We start from the raw sequence: 25,139 nt of genomic DNA, 5'->3' as shown, positions 1-25,139 counted from the left end.
AAAACTATATTATCTGTAATATTAATATCAATTGCTCCAATTTTTTTCCATGAAATTATCCCACAAGTTATGACATTCCAAAACGGTCCTTGGGAAACTAGAGGTTGTAAGGCGCCATGGCCAAATGTTGTGAAGCAAGGCAGCAACAATCTTTCTTTCTTTTATTTTTATGACTATTATGTTTCTTTTATCCATGGGCCATGGCTTCTCTCTCTCACTCCACTCTTCTTCCACTCTCTTCTCTCACCTCATCATCATCTTCTTCTTCCTCCTCCTTCCCCATCCACTGTTCCCGTTCTTCCACATCCTCTCAGTCTCTTCGTTCCAAATTCCAATTGTCCTCACTGCCTCCATTCCTCTCTAATTAAGGTTAGACCCAAGAAGAAAGCAACGCATCCTGAAGGGCTTTTGATGGTCATCAATCCCATTTTTCTGTTCAACGGTGTGAGAAGTTCCACCTTCGATTTCGATACCCAGACCCTTCTCGCCACTGTTAGTGTTCTCGCTGCAATTGCTCTCTCCTTGTTTCTTGGTTTTAAGGGAACAACTTTTGTGTTTCCTTCCTGTTTCTTCCATTTTGGTTTCTATCACTCGATGCTCGGTTCTATCTCATTCCTACAGAGTTTCTGTTCGTCAATGAAATTGAAACTGAATCAGGTTTTGAGTTGTGTAATGAAGTTATACAGAAGATTCTCTTACGGCGCCATTTACTTTGAGCTCATGTTTGGAGTTGCAAAATGGGATTTTACACTTCTTCCGATACCAAATGGTTTCTTTCTTTCTTTCCTTTTCTTTTCTTTTCTTCTCTCTCCCTACAAGTCACTTTATGCTGATTTTTTTTTGTCCCCCTTCCTCTTTCAATATCTCTGACAAACTCAATTATTTTTATATATTTTGATATCTTTTATATGGGTTTTGTCAACTTAATTAGTCCCTTTTGACCTTAATTGATTGATTAATTGATTTAATATGTTTTATTTTGAATTATTATTTTATAGGGGCAAAATTGTCATATTTTGGTTTAATTGTGACTAATTGATTTTTTAGGACAATTAATGCTACCTTATCTTTGAATTTTTGCTTGCAGGTTTTTGGAAGATTTTGAAAATAAAAAAAAAAGAAAAAAAATAAATTAAAAAAAAAGAAAAAAAAAATAAAATAATAAAAGGGGGGAGCAAAACGCATATCTAATATTCATCTTCTTCATTCGGGGGGACGGAACCAACTGAACACGAAACACACACACGCTAGCGAGGGGCGGCAGAAAAACAAAGCAACACACGGAGGAAGACGCTGAACGAGCTGGCAGCGCTGGAGAAGGACTGAGGGACGTGCACAAGAGCGACACACTATTCATCATCTTCTTCATCTTGGCGGCCAGAAGAGTACGCGAGAGAGCTGGACGGCGTGAGGGACCTGGTAGTAAAACAGAGTGGCAGCAGCGTGAACGAGACCAGCGGCAAGGGAGAGTGACAGAACGAAGGACCAGTCTACACCGTGTGTACTGTTCCGTCGCTGTCTTTGATATCTCCACTGTGTTCTCCATGGCAGCCCATAGCAGAAGACTGATTGTGGCATTCCTTATGGCAATCCGTGGCTAGAGCGTAATAATCCTCTAATTCAACAACAATGGCAGGAGTTCAGGTCATTAAAGGGGAGTTTTAGTTGCTTTAATTTCTTACTCAATAATTGTTTAACAATTCCTAGGTCTTATGATAGTTTTTCTGATTATTGGGATAATTGTATTGCTTAATCTGATTATCTTTGGAGATTATTGTTACTGGATTATTGTTTAGTATTTGACATTGAGCTGTTTATAGCTTTGATTTCAATTATGATATTGTGGTTATGACATTTGTATTGATTTTGGAGTTAATATATTGTGATTTTCTAAGGTGGCTTAGAATTTTGGATCATATTGTCTCTTGCTAGCTTTAATTATGTTATTTTGGATTTAAGATTTCTAATTAAGCATTGGTTTTTAGCATCCTTAATTCTATTTTACTATTCTGGTTGCAGTTAGTAAGTTGGGATTTTAGGAAAATTTTTTGTGGCAACTCGAGGTGGCTCAGTTGTTGGATCAAAAGCTTAATTATAATTCTTAATTCATTATTTTTAACTCCCACATCTTTTAGAGTGATGATTGCCTGCGTTGTTGAATTGGAGGATTGATTTTTATCAGTGTTATTTGTGTGTCTCATTTTCATTTCTTTAATCTTCATTCATTTTAATCGTTTTTACATAAAAACAAAAAAAAAGTATTTTAATTTCAATTTAATTCATGGTGTTTAATTAGAAATTCTCAAATCAAGAATCCTTTTTATAATTTAGGTTACTTGCATTTATTTACTAGGATTTAATTTCGTTTTCGGCTCCTCAAAGTGAATACGACCCGGATTATGCACTATATTGCATTAATTCGGTTAATTTTTGGAGTAATCCCAAAACGACAAATTAGGGGCAAGTTGAAGAAATTGTTTCCCTAGTAATTAAGTGTCAAGTAGCCTTGATTGGGGTTCATTTGTTGAGCCTTTTTGGTTTTCATTTTTGTTAGTTTTTGCATTTTTTTTCGTAATTTGCATTTGTTTCTTTTGATTTTTCATAGTATTTTTTTCCTTTGCATAGAAATTTTTTTTTTCATAAATACAACTAAATATCTTGATTTTTCATTCATTGCACATGTACTCGCATTGCATTGCATTCATTTGTTTTCTTTTGCTTAATTGCTTCTGGTTGATTGATTGTTTATGCCAAGAAAGGGTAGGTCTAAAAGCCTAGTTCCTTCCAATCTTGAGCTTCAAAGTTCTTTAAGGGAAGTTAGACAAGACCAAAGGGTAGAAAGGACTAGTGAGGTTGAACTAAACAATTTAACTGATCTAGATTTGGTGGTTGACTTAGGTGACATAATGGAAACAGTTAATAATCCTAATGGTAACAACAATGGTGGTAATGACAGAGGGGGCAATGGACATAATGGGGAACATGATAGAGTAGGAGAGAATAATAGAGATAACCCTAGAAGAAGAACCATTAGGGAAGCCACTACTTTTGATGCAAATTATGATCCTTTTAATGTTGCATGCCCTAATATTGATGTTAATTTTGAGATTAAAAGTCTGTTGCTTAATTCTTTGCCTAAATTCTATGGTTTGACAGGTGAGGACCCGTATAATCATCTGAAATCTCTCTCTATGGTATGTGCTAGCATGAAGCCGATCGGGGCTAATCTGGATGAGGTTCTTTGGAAGGTATTCCACTTGTCTCTGGAGGGCAAAGCGCAAGAATGGTACATGAGCTTGCCTAGGCATATGGCAGATGCCTACCATAACTGGAACAACCTTAGAAAAGCATTCTTAGAGAAGTATTTCCCTGCTTCCCGGACATCTACATTGAGAAAAGAGATCTACTCTGCAAAGCAAGATTATGATGAGTCACTTTATGACTACTGGAACCGTTTTCAGGACTTGCTTTCTAGATGTCCACACCATCAGATTCCAGATGAGCAGTTAGTCCAATACTTTTATGATGGACTTAAGACCCAAGATAAGGGGATGTTAAATGCTGCTTTTGGGGGTTCTCTCATTGATTTAACTGCTGAGGAGGCATGGGAACTTATCAAGAAAATGGCCTTGAACCATCAACAGTATAACATCAGGTAGTCTAAAAATGTCAATGCAATGCATACTAATCCTTCTTCAGTCCACATTCCTCAATTGGACACATTCACTTCTCAAATTGCTGCTTTGACTACACAGTTGAATAAGCTTGCATCTCACACTCCCCCTACTGACACTCGGAATCCTAATTCCATAGAGATGACTGCACCTAATTGTGAGCATTGTAACTCTGTTATGCACATCTCTACTGCTTTCCCTCATAGATATGAGGAAGTTTCTGCCATGTATCAAGGAAGGGCCAATCAATCTAAGTAATGGAACCCATACTCAAACACATATAATGAAGGATGGAAAGTGTTAGATATGATTAGTTTTGATGATGTCAAATAATAGAGCAAAAAGTTTACATAAATTATTTATCTCATATTTTGACTAACTATCATACTTAATATCTTGTGTAGTTTCCTCAAGAAAAGAAAGGAGTTATTATGTTGCACTTTGAGTTATGGAGAATGATCAAGAGGAAGAAGAAGAAGAGAGATTGAGAAAAGAAGAACTTGCAAGATCAAATGAAAATATCAAGATTCAAGTTCATAGATTTGATGTTAAATGTTGCTATACTCAATCAGAAGTTTGAATGGCTCAGTCGGAAGCGAAAATATACAATCGGGAAGTTATACCATCATATATTGAGTCACCCTTCATATAAACATGGAAAATAAGCTTCAGAGGTGATTTTCATGGGCAATTATCGATCACTTGATCGATCATCCATTTATCGATAAAATGCATCCTCTGTTATGCTCTGTTTTTCGTTCAGCTCTGACATAGATTCAGTATTTCTTCAATATCTCTCAAACCACAAATCCTTTTGAGGTGAAACTTGATTCATATGAAACTAGACTCAGAACACGGTTCATGGACACCAAAATAAACTTCAAAGAGTTTCATATGAGGGAGATATGTTGCTCGAAACATTGCAGTAAGGATTAACGCCTTGATTCCGACCTTCAGTCACTGTGATGAATATAACTTTGCAAACACAATGAATTTTGGGTTGATTCTTGTTGCATTATAAAGTAGACTCAAAGAGCTTTCTGGGGATAGGTCATTTGCAAAATTTGGAGTTGAATTGGAAGAGTTATGATCACTCAAAGTTGACCTTCGTTCTGCTTGAATCAGAATTCGAATTTATGGAGGCAAAGACCAGAAGTTCTACATTGATTGATTAAGCTCTCGAGCAACATACTACTCAAACATGTTATTGAGTAAAAGCACTAGAAGAAATGAAGAAATGAGAAGCCATTATCAGATGTTACTCGAGCCTGATCAAACAACTACATACTCAATCATTTTATCGAGTTCCTGGTACTATCTTTTCAGTTCTTCTCTTTTATCTTCATATGCATTATTGAGATTTTATAACCTATTGGATAAATGGTTTTCGGATAACGTTATGGATAAATGTATTTATCGATCACTTGATCGATAAACAAGGTTAACGTTATGGATAAATAGGCATTTATCGATAACATGATCGATAAATAGATTATCGATGAGAAGACAGATAAATGGTAATGCGGTCTACTCATTCTATGTCTTGCTTTAGTCTCCATCTATCGATCACCTTATCGATCAGTCATTTATCGATAATATGATCGAACATTGCTTCATAGCTCTGTATGCAGATAATTATTTTAGTAGCTTATCGATCACCTGATCGATCACATGATCGATAATTAGCACATCGCTTTTAAACCATGATTCTTTGATCACTGGATCGATAATCTTATTATCAATAATATGATCGATCACCGCACTTCATGTTTACCTTGTTTTCACATAACGTGATCGATAAATCAGCTTTTTGGTTTTACAAGAATAGATCTTTTTATCGATAATATTATCGATCAACCTTTTATCGATCACCTGTTCGATTAATCCGCATAGTCTGTGTTTTTCGCTGAATATATTCTTACTCATTGTTTATCGATAACCTTATCCATCATCCATTTATCGATAATTTGTTCGATCATCAATGACTAAAGTTTCATTTCTGTAACACTTAGATTATCGATAATATGTTCGATCAACAAGTATTCGATCACTTGTTCGATCACTGTACAAATTCATTTCATAACAGCATTTCACGATGATTTCAAAATCTTTTATCTTTTTATCTTCAAGCTTTTCTCAGCCTTCTTTTTACACATAACTCTCTATTAAAAGGATACGAAGGCAAACGTAACTTGAAAAGGTTTATTCTTGCATAAATCATTTTTGGGTCACTGTATTCATGCTTCATCATTTATCAATTATTTCTTCGATCATCACATGATCCATAACCTATTCGATAATTGCATGTATCTGCTATATCTTTTCTTCATATAATTAATCGATAATATGATCGATCAATGCATCGATTAAGTAAGTTTATCTTACTTTCTGAATATCTGAAGATCTGATGATTGATTCCATGTTTTCCAACTTATTGTTTCTAAGATTATCAGATACTTATCACTTGATTTGAGGAAGATTATTTCAGGTAAAGAGCCACAACGAATTTATGATGTGAAGAATTGACTTTCATCAGGAGCTTCCAACGGCTAGTTTCAACGGTCATATTCTTCAAGCCAAACGGGAAGAAAATACTCAACGGTCAAGTACCCAACATCATCTATAAATAGAAGAGCATTCAAAACAAGAAAAAAAAGAGAAGAGCCTGAGCTTACAACATCAAGTGCTAAAATGCCGAAGCAACATATTCTCATTTAGAGCTCCGAAAGAAAACTCCCTGTCTCTGTACCTCATAGATTAAAACTTATGTATTCGTAAGATAGAGAGGAGAGTTTCCCAAACGTGCTTAAAGAGTCGTCTATCACTTCTTTGAGAGAAGAAATATTCAATCTTCATTATCATTATTAGATTGTATCCTTACGGTGAGTAAGGGGGAGTATTTACCTCGGTGTAAGGTTGCTGCTGAATAGACTGGTTAGTCTAAGAATTGTAAGTGGCGTCACAAGTGCCCGGATCAAACTTGTGATTGTAGTGGTTCTCAAGTACCCGTGTTAAACTTGAGGGAGATAGTTGATTGAAAATCTCAGGGGGAGCCTGGGGACTGGACGTAGGTCAGTGAGGACTGAACCAGGATAAATCACTCTTTGCATCTTCTCTTCCCTTACCTCTTTATATTTCCAGCTAAACCATTTTACTACTGTGATTATGCTTATCTCGATTCATTGTTTTTTATACTCAGAATTTCTTATGAATTTCATTACATTGCAAAAAGATTTTTAATTTTAATCAACACCCAATTCACCCCCCTCTTGGGTGTTCAGCCATTCCAACAGAAAGCTCATCCAAATTTCCGATGGGGATGAGGTGACAATAGGCAGGTTCAAGAGGGGTTTCAAGGGAATATGGTTCCTCAAGGGCAATCTTGCTATGGAGGGTTACAAGGAGAATCTTCTAGAGCCATGTCTACCCCACAGCAATCACAGTCTAAGGATGATGAGCGGTTTCTCTCGAATACTCAAAGGCATTGAGGCAATGACTGAGCACATATCTAAGTCTGAAGCTAATCTGAAGCTAGATTTGCAGCCCTAGAGAATAGGATGGAGCAATAGAAACTAGAACCTCTAATTTGACTCTTATGTCACTAAGTTGTCAAATGGTGGAGTGAACAGCAAGTTAAGCTAGTGGTTCAATGCCTTCTAACACGGTGATAAATCCTAAATCTTTGAATGCAATTACATTGAGAAGCGGTAAGAAATTGGTGCTAAGAAAGTACAATTCAAAGAGGATGAAGAGGATGAAGAACCGGTTGATGAAGAGATAGAAGTTGAGTCTCCTCCTTCTAAAACCACTCAAGACATTCCCAAGGCCACTCAAGAGACCTCCATTCAATCCAAAGAGCCAATAGAGAAAGGATCATCTTCTAAGGTGATGAGGTAAACATTTCTGACTTGCCTTTTCCTCATTCATATCTCATGAGTAAGAAAGTTGTTGAAAAGAAAGATAATGATGAGCTTTTTGAAATGTTTAGCAAGTTTTTGAAAATGGTTCCTCAAGGGCAATCTTTTTGATGTGCTAAGTTTTTGAAAGATCTATGTACAAACAAGAGGAAGTATAGGCATAGTGAGAGAATCCAACTGGGGTCTAGTGTTAGTGCTATCTTCAAGCCACAGCTACCTATTAAGTGTAAAGACCCGGGTTCCTACATTATTCCCTGTACCATAGGCAAAACAAACATTTCACATGCCTTACTAGACTTAGGTGCAGCCATAAATGTTATGCCTACCTCTATCTATGAGAGTTTGGGTATTCATGCCTTGAAAGACACCAGTGTTGTGCTAGGTCTAGCTGATAGGACTATGAGACATCCTAAGGGCTTTCTTGAGGACGTTCTTGTGCAAGTGAAGGGTCTTGTGTTCCCAGCTGACTTTTATGTGCTAGATATGACTGATGAGATTAAAGCCGATAGCACTTTGATTCTAGGAAGACCATTTCTTAGAACAGCCCAAACCATAATTAATTAATGTGAAAGACGGGGTCATTACCATGGGCTTTGGGGACCAACAATTACCTTCAACATTTCTGATGCTATGAGTCAAGGTTATGCAGATTGCTCTTACTTGGGTGTTAATTTGATTGATTGTGCTGTTAATGATGTTGATGATTTGCATGAATCTGAGATGCATGAACATGACTGGTATGATGAGATTGTTGAGCATGATGATGCATTTACTTGTTTATCTACCCCTCATTCTTCTTCTTTTTGCTCATGTTATGGTGACGTGGTGTGTGTTAACTGTTTAGAAGTTGATCACCTCCTTTCCATCTCTCATGATTTTGATGCATCATCTTGTCTTAACTGTGATTCTGCCTTGAACATTACACTTGATGATAGCCTTGAGAAAGGCGAGTTTGTTGATTCTGCAGGACTGATGATAAAGGAGCTGTTACATAAGCTACACCGGTAGCTTCTCCTTTGAGTGGTGCTGGAACATTAGAAGAGGCTAGCAACAAGCTTGCTACTGACTTAGTCACTTCTAATCCCACTCTTTCTTGTGATTTACTTGATGTTTCTGTTGATAAAATTGATACCGATCCTTCTTTTTGTAGGTCATCCAAGAATGGCACTGAGTTGGGAAGTGGAGGACATACACATCATGATGAGCTTATATCTCCTTCCCAAGCCATATGGACATGCCACTTGCATTGAATGCACTTGACATAAAAGAATTAGTTCCTTCTGTTGTGCAACCTCCTGATTTAGAACTGAAACCCCTCCCCCTAATTTGAAATATGTCTTTCTTGCTGCTGATTCTAAATTGCCTGTTATTATTTCCAGTTCTTTGAATAGTTTTGAAGAAGAGAGATTGATTTCTGTGTTTGAAGAGTCATAAAGGGCTATAGGATGGTCTTTAGGGATATTCCAGGAATTAATCCATAGTTTGCACACACAGGATCCTTTTGAATGAAGGGTCCAAGCCAGTTAGGCAACCACAGAGGAGATTGAATCCTCTCATTCTGGATGTGGTTAAGAAGGAAGTCTCAAAGTTATTGAGTGCTGGGATCATCTATCCCATATCAGATAGCGAGTGGGTAAGTCCAGTACAAGTAGTACCAAAGAAGAGCGGTATCACAGTAGTGAGAAATGAAAATGATGAACTGATTCCAACTAGGGTTCAAAATGCTTGGAGAGTGTGTATAGACTATAGGAAGTTGAATGATGCTATGAGAAAGGACCACTTTCCATTACCTTTTATAGATCAGATGTTGGAGAGAATTTCAGGAAAGTCTCACTATTGTTTTCTTGACGGTTTTTCTGGCTATTTTCAGGTGCCTATCGCTCCTGAAGATCAAGACAAGACTACCTTCACATGCCCTTTTAGTACCTTTGCTTATGAAGGATGCCATTTGGGTTGTGTAACGCTCCAGGCATCTTTCAAAGGTGCATGATGGCGATATTTAGTGATCTTCTAGAGCAAACATGGAGGTTTTTATGGATGACTTCACTGTTTACGGTGAAGTTTTGAGGAGTGCTTGAATAGCCTAGAGCAGGCTCTTGAGAGGTGTATCGATAAGAAATTGGTTTTAAACTTTGAAAAGTGTCATTTCATGGTTGATAAAGGGATAGTCTTAGGTCACCTCATCTCCTAAAAGGGGATTGAGGTTGATAGGGCCAAAATTAAAGTTATTTCATCCCTTCCTTATCCTACTTGTTTAAAGGATTTGAGGTCTTTCTTAGGGGATGCAGGTTTCTATCGGCGCTTTATTAAGGATTTTAGTAAAGTTGCTCTGCCTCTTTCTACCTTATTAAAAAAGGATACTGAATTTAAATTTGATGATGAGTGTAGACTTGCTTTTGACACTTTGAAATCTATGCTTGTTTCACCTCCTATTCTCACTGCACCTAACTGGAATTTACATTTTGAGTTGTCTTGTGATGCTTCTAACTTTGCAGTAGGTGCCATGCTTGGACAGAGGGAGGAGAAATAGTCTAGAGTCATCGCATATGCCTTCAAGATGCTTGATTCCGCTCAAGTGAATTATACCACTATGGAGAAGGAACTGTTTGCTATTATTTTTGCTTTGGATAAGTTTAGACAGTATCTTATAAACTCTCGAGTGGTTGTCTTTACAGATCATGCAGTGGTTCGATACCTATTTAAGAAGCCTCAATCTAAACCTAGACTGCTGAGATGGGCTTTGCTGCTACAGGAGTTTGATATTGAGATTAGAGATAGAGCCGAAGCGGAGAATCATGTAGCTGACCACCTTAGCCGGTTACCTGAAGGCACACAGGGAGTTGACTCTTCTGATCTTGTTATTGACTCATTTCCTGATTCTGCACTTTTTGCCTTGGCTGTTCATGAGCCTTGGTACTCTAATATAGTTAATTATCTTGTCACTGACCTTATACCTCCTTCTATGTCTAAATTTCAGATTGATAAGCTGAAGAGGGAGGCAAGATACTATATCTGGAATGCTCCAATCTTGTAGAAGCAATGCAATGACCAGATCATCAGACGCTGTGTTCCAAATAATGAGATCCACTCTATCTTACCTTTGCACATTCTTTATCTTGTGGGGGGCATTTTAGTGCTAATAGGACTGCTAGGAGGGTTTTAGAGTGTGATTTTTATTGGCCTTCTCTATTTAAGGATGCTTATTCTTTCTGCAAGTCTTGTGATAAGTGTCAGAGGTTTGGGAATTTGGGTAGGAAGCATGAGATGCCTTTAAGACCTATGCATTTTTGTGAAATCTTTGATGTGTGGGGCATGGATTTTATGGGTCTCTTCCCTTCATCTTTTGGGTTTTCATACATATTACTTACAGTAGATTATGTGTCTCGATGGGTAGAGGCAGTGCCAACTAGGAAAGATGATGCTTCTACTGTTGCCAAGTTTTTACGTTCTCATATCTTTTACAGGTATGGCATTCCAAGAACAATCATCAGTGACCAAGGAACACACTTCTGCAATAGGACCATCAAGTCTCTATTGGCTAAACATGGAGTCAATCACAAGCTGACCACTCCTTATCACCCTCAGACGAATGGGTTAGCTGAAGTCTCTAACCGGGAAGTGAAACAAATACTTGAGAAGATCGTGAAACCATCCCGTAAGAACTGGAGTGAAAGGCTTGAGGAAGCTCTTTGGGCTTACAGGACTACCTACAAGACCCTTATAGGCATGTCCCCCTTCCGGTTAATCTATGGCAAGGCTTGCCATCTACCTATGGAGATCGAGCACAAATCTTATTGGGCAATCAAGGCATGTGATGTAGATCTCGAATCTTCACTAGTCAATCGGAAGATGCAGCTCGAAGAACTTGAAGAAATGAGACTTGAATCCTATGATAATGCTAGAATCTACAAAGACAAGCTGAAAATGATTCATGACAGACAGATTCTGAGGAAGCAGTTTTATGAAGGTGACAAGGTTCTAAAGTTTAAAGCCCGGTTGAAGCTGATGCCCGGGAAGTTTGTCATCAAGTGGGAAGGTCCGTTTAGAGTTACTAAAGTATATCCCTTTGGCACGGTAGAGCTCGTAGATGAGGAAATCGGTATAACTTCATAAGTCAACGGTCATCTGCTGAAGCACTACCACGAGGATCAAAGACCCCTTGATCACACGGTTGTTCCCTTCCACCCTACTCTTTTACTTTCTGTTGTATTGCTGGTGATATCTGTTTGCTGAGATAGTTAGAAGTAAGTGTGGGGGAGGGAACTTCTCTAGTAGTTGTAGTTGTAGCTGTTTATTTCTGTTTAGTAGTTGTTTGTTTTGTTTCCTCTTGATTCTACCATCTCTTTTAATCACTTGATTTATGCTTGTCCATTTTCTTTTCACATTATCTTATCCTATCTCTCCCTTCTCTCTTTTTCGTGATAGTGATGTGTTGTGCTTCGATTTCAAATCGGACTTCACAACTTCCACTTCACCCAAGAGTTTAGGTTAAGATAATATTCTTTTTCTTACATTGAGGACAATGTATTGATCAAGTATAGGGGGGATTGTTGTTGAGTTGTTGAGCTGCTTTAAAAAAAAATTTACCTTTGGATTTGCTCCTATTTCCTAAGTATTGCTGCTATAATTTCTCTCTTCTTTGCCTTATTGGTTGATTTTTGAATTGCATCGCATGATTTGAGAGTGATTCTTGCTTGGGAATTTTGCTGCTAGTTTCTGTGTCCTCCTACTTTCATTCGCCTCAGTGTTTTGCACTGCTGTATGGGCTATTTGATGTTCTCTTTGTTGCTAACTTGACTTTTGTAATTATTGGGCATCTCTTTTTAAAGTCTTTTTTACACAATGCTTGCGAATATTACACGGCTGAGTTTGATTGCATTTGATTTGAGTGATTTCTATTTTTAGTTGATTAGCATAGTAGAATACTTTCGGTGCAGTGTTATTAATCTTGTTTCATAGCTTGATTCTTAAGGAGAAAACATCTTGGAGAAAGCCTTGATGGAAGGATTGTTGAGCCATATATTCTTTCTCATCTTGTGTGATTTTCACCTAGTTTTGGTTAACCTCTAGAACTTGTCTAGATTCTTTTTCAAAGCTGCATTGATACCTAGATTTGTGAAGATGCTAGGGGCATTCATTTCTAGACCTTTACCCAAACACAAACCACTTCATTTAACCCTTGTTCACCCCTTTAAGCCTTCACTTTCATTCCATTCATTTTTTTAGCAAGTGTTTTGCATGAGTTATATTTAGTTTTTCATTTTGAAAAGTATATCATTAATGTCTATATCTTTGCCTTCTTGGGTTTGGATGCCAAAGAAAAAGAAAAGCAAAAAAAAAAGAGATAGAAAAAGGCAAGAAAAAGAAGAAAATGTTTAGAAAAAGCCAAAGAAAGAAAGTTATAAAAAAAGAAAAGAAAATAAGTTGCAACAAAATAATAAATTTGAAATAAGGCATTCCATGGTGGTTTGAAGGGCAAGGATTTCTGTCTCAAAAGGTTAAAATCTGCACATTGGTGTTGTTTCATGATTGTACTTTAACTCACTTTGAGTTGATACTTTATTACTCATGCATTTCACTTGTTAGTCCATTCATTCATTTGGCCTTGTTTTTCGACATTACAACCCTTCAAGTCCCCTTGATCATGAACCTAAGGTATGTTAGTGGTGGAGATATTAGAATTTCTACAAGCTTATGGTAGGTGCTAATCTAGGTGGATTGAGTGAAATTTTTCCCATTTGAGAGATGAGTGAAACACTTGTACCATATGTGAGCTCCATTATGTTTCTCTTCTTTTATCCTGTTATGTTTCTTGTATTAATTTCTTTGCACTGAAATATTCTATGATTGTTGATTAATTAAGAATAAAGGTTGCTTGAATTAATTGCACATTCATGCTTAGTTAGTTTTATGTTTGCTTGCATTGAGTGTCTCTATTAGATTCTTCTTTAATGATGTTTTGCCCAGGAGTGCAAAAGGCTAAGTGTGGGGGAGTTGGCAAACTCAATTATTTTTATATATTTTGATATCTTTTATATGGGTTTTGTCAACTTAATTAGTCCCTTTTGACCTTAATTGATTGATTAATTGATTTAATATGTTTTATTTTGAATTATTATTTTATAGGGGTAAAATTGTCATATTTTGGTTTAATTATGACTAATTGATTTTTTAGGACAATTAATGCTACCTTATCTTTAAATTTTTGCTTGCAGGTTTTTGGAAGATTTTGAAAATAAAAAAAAAGAAAAAAAATAAATTAAAAAAAAAAAAAGAAAAAATAATAAAATAATAAAAGGGGGCGTTTTGCTCCCCCTAATATCTAGTATTCATCTTCTTCATTCGGGGGGACGGAACCAACTGAACACGAAACACACACACGCTAGCTGGGGGCGGCGGAAAAACAAAGCAACACACGGAGGAAGACGCTGAATGAGCTGGCAGCGCTGGAGAAGGACTGAGGGACGTGCACAAGAGCGACACACTATTCATCATCTTCTTCATCTTGGCGGCCAGAAGAGTACGCGAGAGAGCTGGACGGCGTGAGGGACCTGGTAGTAAAACAGAGTGGCAGCAGCGTGAACGAGACCAGCGGCAAGGGAGAGTGACAGAACGAAGGACCAGTCTACACCGTGTGTACTGTTCCGTCGCTGTCTTTGATATCTCCACTGTGTTCTCCATGGCAGCCCATAGCAGAAGACTGATTGTGGCATTCCTTATGGCAATCCGTGGCTAGAGCGTAATAATCCTCTAATTCAACAACAATGGCAGGAGCTCAGGTCATTAAAGGGGAGTTTTAGTTGCTTTAATTTCTTACTCAATAATTGTTTAACAATTCCTAGGTCTTATGATAGTTTTTCTGATTGTTAGGATAATTGTATTGCTTAATCTGATTATCTTTAGATATTATTGTTACTGGATTATTGTTTAGTATTTGACATTGAGCTGTTTATAGCTTTGATTTCAATTATGATATTGTGGTTATGACATTTGTATTGATTTTGGAGTTAATATATTGTGATTTTCTAAGGTGGCTTAGAATTTTGGATCATATTGTCTCTTGCTAGCTTTAATTATATTATTTTGGATTTAAGAGTTCTAATTAAGCATTGGTTTTTAGTATCCTTAATTCTATTTTACTATTCTGGTTGCAGTTAATAAGTTGGGATTTTAGGAAAATTTTTTGTGGCAACTCGAGGTGTCTCAGTTGTTGGATCAAAAGCTTAATTATAATTCTTAATTCATTATTTTTAACTCTCACATCTTTTAGAGTGATGATTGCCTGCGTTGTTGAATTGGAGGATTGATTTTTATTAGTGTTATTTGTGTGTCTCATTTTCATTTCTTTAATCTTCATTCATTTTAATCGTTTTTACATAAAAACAAAAAAAAAAGTATTTTAATTTCAATTTAATTCATGGTGTTTAATTAGAAATTCTCAAATCAAGAATCCTTTTTATAATTTAGGTTACTTGCATTTATTTACTAGGATTTAATTTCGTTTTCGGCTCCTCAAAGTGAATACGACCCGGATTGTGCACTATATTGCATTAATTCGGTTAATTTTTGGAGTAACTCCAAAGCGATAAATTAAGGGCAAGTTAACTTCAATCTCGTTTAGAAAATTTGCATAAGCGACGTGCATTGCACCCATTGATGCATTCAATATTGCTTCCAATTTTTATACTGCGTCTGGTAACATTGTGGGTGAACGTTGATTCTTCTTCTGGTAATGTGATGAGGTTTTTACAGGGGGATTCTGTGCCTTGTGAGCGTTGTGGCAGCAGGGGCAATGATCTTTCTATATCTCGACTTCAGATTGTTGTGCTTTGCTCACAATGGGCATTTTCTGCTTTCAAATGTTGTGCAAGTTTTACAATAATCTGCACCAAACATATATGGCAGAATTCTGAAGAAGAAAACCCGGGGGTGTGGTTGAGCGGTGGGGGCTCATCCTCCCTTAACCAAGTGTCGAGGGTTCAATCCTCGCCTTGGGCATGGAAAAGCTTTAAAACTCCGGGCCAGCTGTCCCACCCATCGAGGTGCCTACAAGCCAGCGAAGGGATTAGTCACTGGGTTCGCTGGTGGATACCCTGATGTTTTATCAAAAAAAGAATTCTGAAGAAGAAAAAAACACAGGAAGATGAACATACCCGAAGAAGGGAACACGGCAGTGTCGCAAATCAAAAGCGCATATAGATAATTTCATAACATCTTCAAAATCTCAGTTAATGTCACATTTCATTCTGTGATTTTTAAGCCTTAACTACTTGAATTGGAATTTTTTATATTCAATTGTTTTTTTCGGATTTTCCCTAGTACTAGATGATAACCTGAAAATTTAACTTTTAAATATGACTTTTTTCATTTTATTTAATTTACTCTTTAGTTCTATGAAGTACGAATTATTTTATTTTTTCATGGTATTGCTAGGACTCCTGTTAAATTAGGTTTAGTAACCTACTTAAATCACGTTTATTCTTGAGTTTCTAAACCCAAAATTCGAAATATGACAATTTAGAGATGTTTAGCATTATTAAGGAATATTTTATTTTTATTTTAATTTGATTGTTATCTTTTATTATTAATTGTTGTTTGCATATAATTTTAAAATTTTAATATATATTCTGTTATTAATTTTTAGAATTAGATTGAAACCTATAAATAATATCCCAACACAATGATGTAAAACAATTAAGAGATATAGATAATTAAATGAGGGAAGGCCACAAACGACCCTCAGATACGGTGCTGATTCCGACTTATATTCACTCATTGACCCTCTAAAGTCCAAAACAAAATCACTGTAATTCCTTCTTCAAACTTTATAAAACCATAATCTTCCATTTAGTTAAAAGACATCCACTTACTTCATATTCACTATCTCGTAACTAATCTTAACATTCTAGCTTAAATTCATGTTCCATAAATCTTTTAACTATAGCCTCCAACAACTTCAGAATCACAACCAAAACCCACAACATAGGATAATTTAGAGAACCAAAAATTTTTTACTTCAACAATCCACATATAAAGTGCCACATTGATTTTGTTCAATAATTCGCCATAATTATTGTGTTTGTGAGTTTGTATATAAATAAAATATCCATATTTCTCCAAATTTCAATATAGAAAAATACATAACTCTTCTACCATAAATTATTCAATGCTGTCACCAATAATTTCCATTCCTCAATTCCATAAAGTTCCATTCAAGGACATTTCATCCGGCACTTTGCAATTTCCATGCGCCCCAAGACTAACATAAGAATAAACAAATTTAATCACTGAAATTTCCCAATAATATTCTTTCCAACATCATTACGAAGTTATAAAGTTTCCAAATTTTATTTCTAGCAAGATTTAAATAATAATCAACCCAAAATAAAATCTAAATTTTTGTCCAATATCAAAACTCCGTCTATACAGTATAGCCGGTTCCAAAGGCAGATAATCGAGGTGGTTGTGTTAGGCTCTCAATAACATCCAACGTAAAAATCTGTCGAATCTGGTAAACATGAATCAAAACATTATGTAGAAACACGTCCATAAAGCCTCTTTCTTTTCAAACGTTTTATCAAACGCCCATTGTGCAGTCAATCTGACAAACTTCAAGAATATTTCTCTTAAAATCACAGCCCCAGACTTCATACATTCAAACTATAAATCCAATTCCATATAATCACCAAACCTTGCAACAGAAACCAAGCACCAATTGGAAGAAAACCACAATTTCCCAATCCACATACACGACGGAACCGGGGGGGGGAGCGGGACGCAACAGTCCGCACCAAACATATGGCAGCATTCCTGGGGATAAAAACACAGAGATTTGAACATACCCCGAAGAAAGGAACACGGCAGCGTCGAGAAACAGGAAGAAGAAGAGAAGCTCGAGATCCCACACAACGGTCCGCAACAGCGGCGAAACAGAAATCAGCAACGAGGAAGAAGGAAAGGAGAAGATTAGGTGCGAACACTCCCTCAACAATGGCAGAAGAGCAGTGAGGAATGAAGGGCTCTGCTTTTCGAATTCCCCGTTTTGCAGATGAAGCTCTAAAGCTCCGCGGTCGAGACTCGACACTGTCAGGACTCAGTGCTATGCACCAACAAAGGATGCGTGACGGCGAAGGGTCGGCTTCACCAGACACCCGGCTCAAAAATACGCCTTTCCTTTTAACCAAAAAAAAAAAAATTCTCATCTATAAAAATAAATTTAATCCTTAAATATGATATTTATTTTATTTTGTTTTCTTTAATTTACTCTTTAGTCCTAAAAACCATTCTTTTTTTTTTTTGCCATTAAAAGCATCATATTTTTTAAAGGTATTGTTAGAACTTCAACTAAATTAGATTTAATAACTTACTTAAATCACGTTGATTTGAGTTTCTAAGTCTAAAATTTAAAATATGACAATTTTAACTATTTTGGATATTTAGTATTATTAAGAAATGTTTAATTTTAATTTACTTGTTATTTTTTTATCATTAATTATTGATTTTCATTTAATTTTATAATTTTAGAATAATCTATTATTGATTTCTATTTATTTTTAGGGTTAGATTTAAACTTACAAATAATATATAAACATATATGCTTTCTCCATTTTATAATTTGATTAAATAGTAGACTGCATAAAACAACCAACAACAAAAAGTCCCTGATGCAAGAAAGAAGGGAGAAAAGATGTAAAAGAAGAGAGAGAAGGAGAGACAAAAAGAGAGGAGACTAGAAAATATCAATTCTTATTCAATCATTAAATGAAAACCCTAACCTTTTTTTATAAAATTTCTAGAAATATAAAATAATAATAAAATCCTAAAACAAATCCTAATAATAATTAAAGAGATAATTACAAAATATTAAAAGATAATTAATGTAATAAATCCTAATTTTAATATATAAATGTTCTTATTCAGATCCCTAATGGATATAATTATTAATCTAATTAAATCCTAATTATTTCTTATCCCATACTCTGTCAGTCCTACTTACAACAATCACTCCATCCATGGTTTAAAGCATAACTTCTACAAAAATACATGTGTGAGAATCATTATTTGACCAAGAGTGAAAATGTAATAACAAGAGAAGAACCATGTTCAACAAAAAAAATGCGTATGTTATAATATTCAGCCACTGAATAAATTTAAAAACATAAAAAAAATATTTTACAATTCTTAATATAAAACCTAGTTGACTAATTTGAAAAGATTAAAAAATTACTTAATTAATCTTTCTAAAAGACTTATGTAGATTATTAAATTATATATCAATTTATAAATAAGATAAATTAGTTTTAAAAAAATATTATACATAAATAATTTAAAGTATTTTAGTAACTTCTTTACTTTTTTTCAAATTAGCTAACTTGATCATGGAAGGAGAGATGGTATAAAAGATTTAATTTGGACACCGTCAAGTAGCTATTCCAACTGTTCGCATTGCTTGGAGGGGGCTAGACTCGTCCATTATCAAACTCGTCGTCTGGATTCGTCGATGACCTTATCATCACTGTTGTCGCCATCTATCAACATCTTCTTTACACACTACACGCCTTTGAAAGTTTGAATTCTCCCGCATGAAAAAAACCATTTGAAGTGGTCGTACCACAAGCAATGAGGAGGAAAAACAAATGTAGATGATACATAGTTGATGACGACATCTCGACTGCATATAAGTGCCACAGAAACGGTAAGAATCTGGATATTCATTTCAAGAGCACCATAACGTTTCGCACAACCATCCAAATTATTTTCTAGCACTAAGCAAACGGCTATGCCCCACCATTCACTACTTGAGTTGCAAGAATCAGGCTTGTTTGCTATGAATGACACATTTCTTGGCTCAAAAGAGAAAACTGAGGAATCTTCCGCACAAAAATAGCTTTGATTGTAAAACCATGATGGCACTTTGCTACCAGAAACAGTTAAATATGCGAGTAGGTTGCATGAAGAAATGATCCTGTGATGAAAAATTATTCATGTTAGACGTATAATAATGGGATAAGGTGCTTAAATATGCGAAGGTAGTATATTAATATCAATCACTCCAATTTTTTTTTTCATGAAATTATCCCAAGTTATGATATTCCGAAATAGTCCTTGGGAAAACTGGAGGCAGCGGGGAGCCAGGGCCAAACGTGTGAAGCAAGGCAGCAACAATTTTCCTTCTCTTTGTTTCTTATTTTGATGACTATTATATTTCTTTTATGCATGGGCCATGGCTTCTCTCTCTCACTCTACTCTTCTTCTACTCTCTTCTCTCAGCACATCTTCCTCCTCCTCCATCCACTGTTTCTGTTCTTCCACATCCTCCCAGTCTCTTCGTTCCAAATTCCAATTGTCCTCACTGCCTCCATTCCTCTCTAAGAGCAGACCCAAGAAGAAAGCAACGCGCCCTGAAGGGTTTCTGACGATCATCAATCCCATTTTGCTGTTCAACGGTGTGAGTAGTTCCACTTTTAATTTCGATGCCCAGACCCTTCTCGCCACTGTTAGTGTTCTCTCTGCAATTGCTCTCTCCTTGTTTCTTGGTATTAAGGTAACAACTTTTGTGTTTCCTTCCTGTTTCTTCCATTTTGGTTTCTATCACTCGGGTGCTCAGTTCTGTCTCATTCTTACGGAGTTTCAAATTGAAACTGAATCAGATTTTGGGTTGTGTAATGAAGTTATACAGAAGATTCTCTTACGGCCCATTTACTTTGAGCTCATGTCTGGTGTTGCAAAATGGGATTTTACACTTCTTCTAGAACTGCAAAATGGGATTTTTTCCCCCCCTTTCAATATCTCGTTTAGAAAATTTGCTTAAGCTACATGCATTGCACCCATTGATGCATTCAATATTGCTTCCGTTTTTACAGGGGGATCCTGTGCCTTGTGAGCGTTGTGGCAGCTGGGGTAATGATCTTTCTATATCTCAACTTCAGATTGTTGGGCATTTTCTGCTTTCAAATGTTGTACAAATTTTACAACATTCTGCGCCAAACATATATGGCAGAATTCTGAGAGAGAAAAAAACACAGGAAGGAAAAGAGATCTGAACATCCCCCGAAGAAAGGAACACGGCAGTGTCGCGAATCAAAAGGGCATATAGGTAATTTTATAATATTTTCAAAATGCCAATTCATGCCTCATTTCATTCTGTGTCATTTTTAAGCCTTAGCCGTTTGAATTGGAATTTTATATATTCAATTTTTTTTTTTTACGGATTTTCCCGTGTACTAGATGATAACCTGAAAATTTAACTTTTAAATATGACCTATTTCATTTTTATTTAATCTACTGTTTAGTCGGTTAGTCCTGTGAAGTACGAATGATTTTATTTTTCATGGTATTGTTAGAATTCCTGTTAAATTAGGTTTAGTAGCCCACTGAAATCAAGTTTATTCTTGAGTTTCTAAACCCAAAATTCACAATATGACAATTTTTAACTATTTCAGAGATGTTTAGCACTATTAAGGAATACTTAATTTTAATTTTAATTTAATTGTTATCTTTTATTATTAATTGTTGTTTGCATATAATTTTAAAATTTAAAAATATTCTGTTATTAATTTTTAGGATTAGATTGAAACCTATAAACAATATCTGAACACCTATGGTTTGTCCGTCTTATAATTTGATTAAATAGTAGACTGGCATAACTTCTCGTTTTTTTTTTCTCCGCCGACTTTACAATACATGCATGAGAATTATAATTTGACAAGAGTGAAAACAATGCACAACAAAAAGGAAGGTGCATATGTCAATTTCAGCCACTAAATAAAATGTAATAACATGAAAAATAAATATGCATAAAAGATTTAATTTGTAGCAAGCGCATGCCTCCGTTTTGTTTGAGCTCAATGTCAAGTGGTTGTTCCAACTTTTCTCATTGCTTGGAAGGGCTGGGCACTCCATCATCAAACTCATCATCTAGATTCATCAATGAACTTATCATCAGTAGTGCTGACACTACAGCCTTCGTCACTGCTTGTGTTTCGCCATCTCTCAACATCTTCTTTACACAACACGCGCCACCCACACTGCACTATTTTCAAACGTGACTCCTCTGGTTCATCCGCTATGAAAAAAACCATTTGAAGTGGTTTTTCCACAATAAATGAGGAAAAACGAATGTAAATGATAGATAGTTGGTGGCGAAATCTGGACTGCGCACAAGTGGCGTAAAGACGGAATGAATTTGGATATTCACCTTCAGAAACCTATAAGTCCAACCAAGTACGGCAAAATCATCATAGTTTGCATGTTCCGAATCATTTTCTAGCACTAGGCATACAGCTATGCCCCACCATTCACTTGAACAGCATGAATCAGGCTTATTTACTATGAATGACACATTTGTTGGAGTATCCTCAAATGAGAGATCTTTCGCACAAAATAGCTTTGATTGTGAAACCATGATGGCACTTCACTACCAGGAATAGTTAATATGCGAGTCGGTTGCAGGAAGAAGTCATCCTGTGATGAAAATTATTCATGTTAGATGTATAATAATTAATGTGTAAGAAATAGTCACATAAGAAAATCAAATAAATTAGAAATTCAAGAGATTCAAATAACTCACAACTTGTGACTCGTTCCGTCTCACAAATGCAGACGTCATGTCACTGAAAGTGTAAACTTTATATCCGTCTACTGATGAGAATTCATATCGGCGTGAAGTCTATAACAACAAAATTTGGGATGTTATGGAATTATAATGACTGATGTGAAACAAATGATAGTGAAGAGAACTACAACAAACCTGATATTCAAATTCCTCAGTGAATTCCCATAGTTGCTGTGAACACACATAATTTTTCAATAATGGACAATCACCAGCATGTATCACTGACAGGTTTGCTGGAAGTTGAGGCAAAGACCGAAGCCTTGGGCAATCCTTCAAATAAATAAATTCAAGCTTTCGAAGTTTGGAAATGAACCTCAAAGGAATTTCAACAAAATTATTTCCAGCCAAACCTAATGCTGTCAATGATGATAAATTGCCTATTTCACTGGATAGTGATTCATCATCAAGATTGCAACCATTTAAATGTAACTCGACCAAAGATGATAGATTTGAAAAAGATGGAGACCACAAAAACTTAGTTGAACTTGAAGGCCTTTGAAGCCTAAATGCCCGCTTGAGAAGGCAGAAGTGATTCCATGAGGATGATTGTGCAGAAGCATTGCATGCACTAAGAGATAATACTTTCAAATTATTGAGGGACGAAGGCACTTCTTTTAGAGCAGTCCCACCCACATCAAGCTCCTCCAATGCCTCATTTTCATTCAAATTCTCTGGAAGCCTTGACAACTTTGAGCAGCCACGAATATTGATCTTCTTTATAGCTTTCAATTTTTTAAAATCACTTGGAAGACATACCAGGCTTTTGCAATACTTTAAATTCAATATAACAAGACCAGTCAAATTGACCAATGATTGAGGTAGTTTGGATATAGCAGTCCCTTTTAGATTAAGCTTTGATAAACATGTCATCCCTTTTCCAAACTCAGGAAGCCTCTTAACTTTTGAACAACCAGAGAGAATAAATGTCTCTAAGCAATTCATCTCCAATTTGGTTGGAAGGTTTTTAATACTTTTACAACCTTTAAAATTAACAATGACAAGATTCTTGTGTTGCCCGAAAGAGCAGTGAACTTCAACAAGCTTTGTACACCCCTTAAGAATTAATCTTTGAAGATTAGGAGTTCTATCAAAGTTTGATGTTCTCATCAGGTTTGTTGAATGACTCAAATCAATGAACTTTAGACTTTGTGGAAACTGCAAAGAACCAAAAAAAAAAAAGGCCTTCAAAAACCAAGAACTAGCAAGTGATACGCATGCAATAAATCATAGACAAATAAATTTAAGCAAAGGACCTTAATTACCTGATCTCCCCTCCAAAGTTCCTTTAATTTGCTGTGTTGCATTTTGAGATCAACAAGTTCATCAAATTGAGTTTGACCTGGAAGGGAATCTAAAGGATACTCCTTCCAATCTATGACTTTCAGTGAATTGGGGAGACAGTTAAGTCCATGAAGAAGATTCAATTGGTCATGTGAAGAATGTGATATGATAAGTAACTTGAGATTACTCATATTTGAGAAGGCTTTAGGTTCCAAATATATGACATCTGGTTTGTCAAATTGTACCACTATACCACGTATTGCTTCAGTTCCCTATATATAAAACAATAAGTCAATCAACCTAATAATAACATGAAAAATGCACGGAATATATTACTAAATTAATAATGCATAATCACAGAAAAGGGGGAGAGTGTTACCCTCATATTTCTAAGCACAAGACTAGCATCCTCCAAGGACCATATCCTACTACGATTGCCAGCATCATTGGTTGATTCGCGAAAAACAATTTCCTTGCCCATTTCTTGAAGCCTATCATGCACCCTCAAGCGCCCTTTAGCTTCAGTTACCAATGATTTCTGAATAAGAGTTCTTATTCCGATTATTGGGTGAAGACCACTATTTTCTAAAATCTGTATGACATCATCCTTGCGCAAGCCATTGAAAAAGCAAGCAATATCTAAGAATATATTCTTCTCATTATCTCGCAGTCCATCAAAGCTCACTTTAAGTATATCAAAAAGGCCATCTAAAGGAATCTTCTTGAGTGCATTCTCCCATTCTGGTATGCTTCTTCCACAAAGAAATGAACCAAGCACTTTGATTGCCAAAGGAAGGTTTTGAGCAGAATTAATCGCCCTTCTAGAAAGCTCCAAATAATCTTCATTTGGCTGATCTCCTTTGAAAGCTATTTGAATAAAAAGTTGAAGGGATTCATCGTGACTTAAGAAATTCATTTCATACTGAGAAACTACACCATGCAACAATAACACATGTTGATCTCTAGTTGTTATTATTATTCTGCTCCCTTTGCCAAACCATCCTTCCTTTCCAGCCAAATTCTCAAGTTGGCTTATGTCACTCACATCATCAAGGACAAGTAGAACTTTTTTACTGCATAACATTCTTCTTATCAGCTTTCTTCCATCATAACAGTCACACACTTCCATTCTGATTGATTTTTTCAAACGGGAAAGAAGTTTTTGTTGCAGTGAAATTAAACCACCATCTTTTACAGATTCCTCTCTAACATTATGAAGAAATAAATGAACTTCATAGTTTCTGTGTATTCTCTCATAAACAATTCTAGCAAGAGTAGTTTTGCCTAACCCTCCCATTCCCCATATTCCTAGAAATTGAACTTCCTCCGATTTATTCGCTAGAAATGAATCAAAATCTGCTATTTTCTCATCAATTCCAACAAGTCCATCATCAACACCTTCATCATTTGAATCGAATTGTGGGTGATCAACTATTCTTGACCTCACATTTTCAGTAACTATTTCAATGAGTTTCGTTTCATACCTAAAAAGATAACAGAATAATAACATTAATATTAAGCGTAGCCCAAAGTCATGATAATTTTTTGAAGTCATAGAAAATACCAATTTTCAGAGCTCCATCCAGCCAAGTCAGCAACTTCTCTCAAGGCATCCCTCCATCTTTGTACCTTCACTTTGTCATGTGCAAATTT

The 25,139-nt window shown here is 35.9% G+C and overlaps 3 protein-coding genes and 1 long non-coding RNA gene across 4 annotated transcripts in view; 1 reads left to right on the top strand and 3 right to left on the bottom strand.

Moving 5' to 3' along the window:
- Window positions 1-17,680, bottom strand: part of LOC114747760 (increased DNA methylation 3-like) — an 83,185-nt gene extending 65,505 nt beyond the window's left edge. The window contains exon 1 of the mRNA XM_028936101.1: window positions 17,434-17,680. The gene's annotated coding sequence lies outside the window, so the exon portion shown is untranslated. The remainder of the gene's footprint in view (window positions 1-17,433) is intronic.
- A 2,134-nt stretch (window positions 17,681-19,814) lies between these two features.
- On the top strand, window positions 19,815-20,634 carry LOC114747763 (uncharacterized). Its single transcript, XM_028936107.1, has 2 exons — window positions 19,815-20,135; window positions 20,455-20,634. The coding sequence occupies exons 1-2, from the start codon at window positions 19,815-19,817 to the stop codon at window positions 20,632-20,634; spliced, it is 501 nt and encodes a 166-aa protein (XP_028791940.1).
- Window positions 20,635-21,970: 1,336 nt separating this feature from the next.
- LOC114747758 (uncharacterized) lies at window positions 21,971-22,400 on the bottom strand. Its single transcript, XR_003740407.1, has 3 exons — window positions 22,341-22,400; window positions 22,161-22,259; window positions 21,971-22,054 (listed from the first exon to the last, which is right to left on the bottom strand). It is a non-coding gene; the product is annotated as an uncharacterized LOC114747758 (long non-coding RNA).
- Window positions 22,401-22,410: 10 nt separating this feature from the next.
- Window positions 22,411-24,781, bottom strand: LOC114747759 (TMV resistance protein N-like). Its single transcript, XM_028936098.1, has 4 exons — window positions 23,866-24,781; window positions 23,468-23,758; window positions 22,556-23,360; window positions 22,411-22,475 (listed from the first exon to the last, which is right to left on the bottom strand). The coding sequence occupies exons 1-4, from the start codon at window positions 24,613-24,615 to the stop codon at window positions 22,411-22,413; spliced, it is 1,911 nt and encodes a 636-aa protein (XP_028791931.1). The 5' UTR covers window positions 24,616-24,781.
- Between the last annotated feature and the right edge of the window lie 358 nt (window positions 24,782-25,139).

The sequence above is a fragment of the Neltuma alba genome, unplaced genomic scaffold, assembly GCF_004799145.2.
Source record: "Neltuma alba isolate B1F8T4 unplaced genomic scaffold, ASM479914v2 tig00005443_pilon, whole genome shotgun sequence".
Lineage (NCBI taxonomy): Eukaryota > Viridiplantae > Streptophyta > Magnoliopsida > Fabales > Fabaceae > Neltuma > Neltuma alba.
Note: the sequence above shows the minus strand (reverse complement) of the source record. Positions and strands in the feature narration are given on the sequence as shown.

What these genes read in the sequence shown, in the direction of transcription:
- LOC114747763 (XM_028936107.1), top strand. Translation starts at nt 19,815, where the DNA reads ATGGCTTCTCTCTCTCACTCTACTCTTCTTCTACTCTCTTCTCTCAGC. An exon ending in CCTTGTTTCTTGGTATTAAG is followed by an intron (nt 20,136 to 20,454) that starts GTAACAACTTTT and finishes CCGTTTTTACAG; the next exon opens with GGGGATCCTGTGCCTTGTGA.
- LOC114747759 (XM_028936098.1), bottom strand. Translation starts at nt 24,615, where the DNA reads ATGGAAGTGTGTGACTGTTATGATGGAAGAAAGCTGATAAGAAGAATG. An exon ending in TTGTGCTTAGAAATATGAGG is followed by an intron (nt 23,759 to 23,865) that starts GTAACACTCTCC and finishes TTTTATATATAG; the next exon opens with GGAACTGAAGCAATACGTGG. An exon ending in AACTTTGGAGGGGAGATCAG is followed by an intron (nt 23,361 to 23,467) that starts GTAATTAAGGTC and finishes GGTTCTTTGCAG; the next exon opens with TTTCCACAAAGTCTAAAGTT.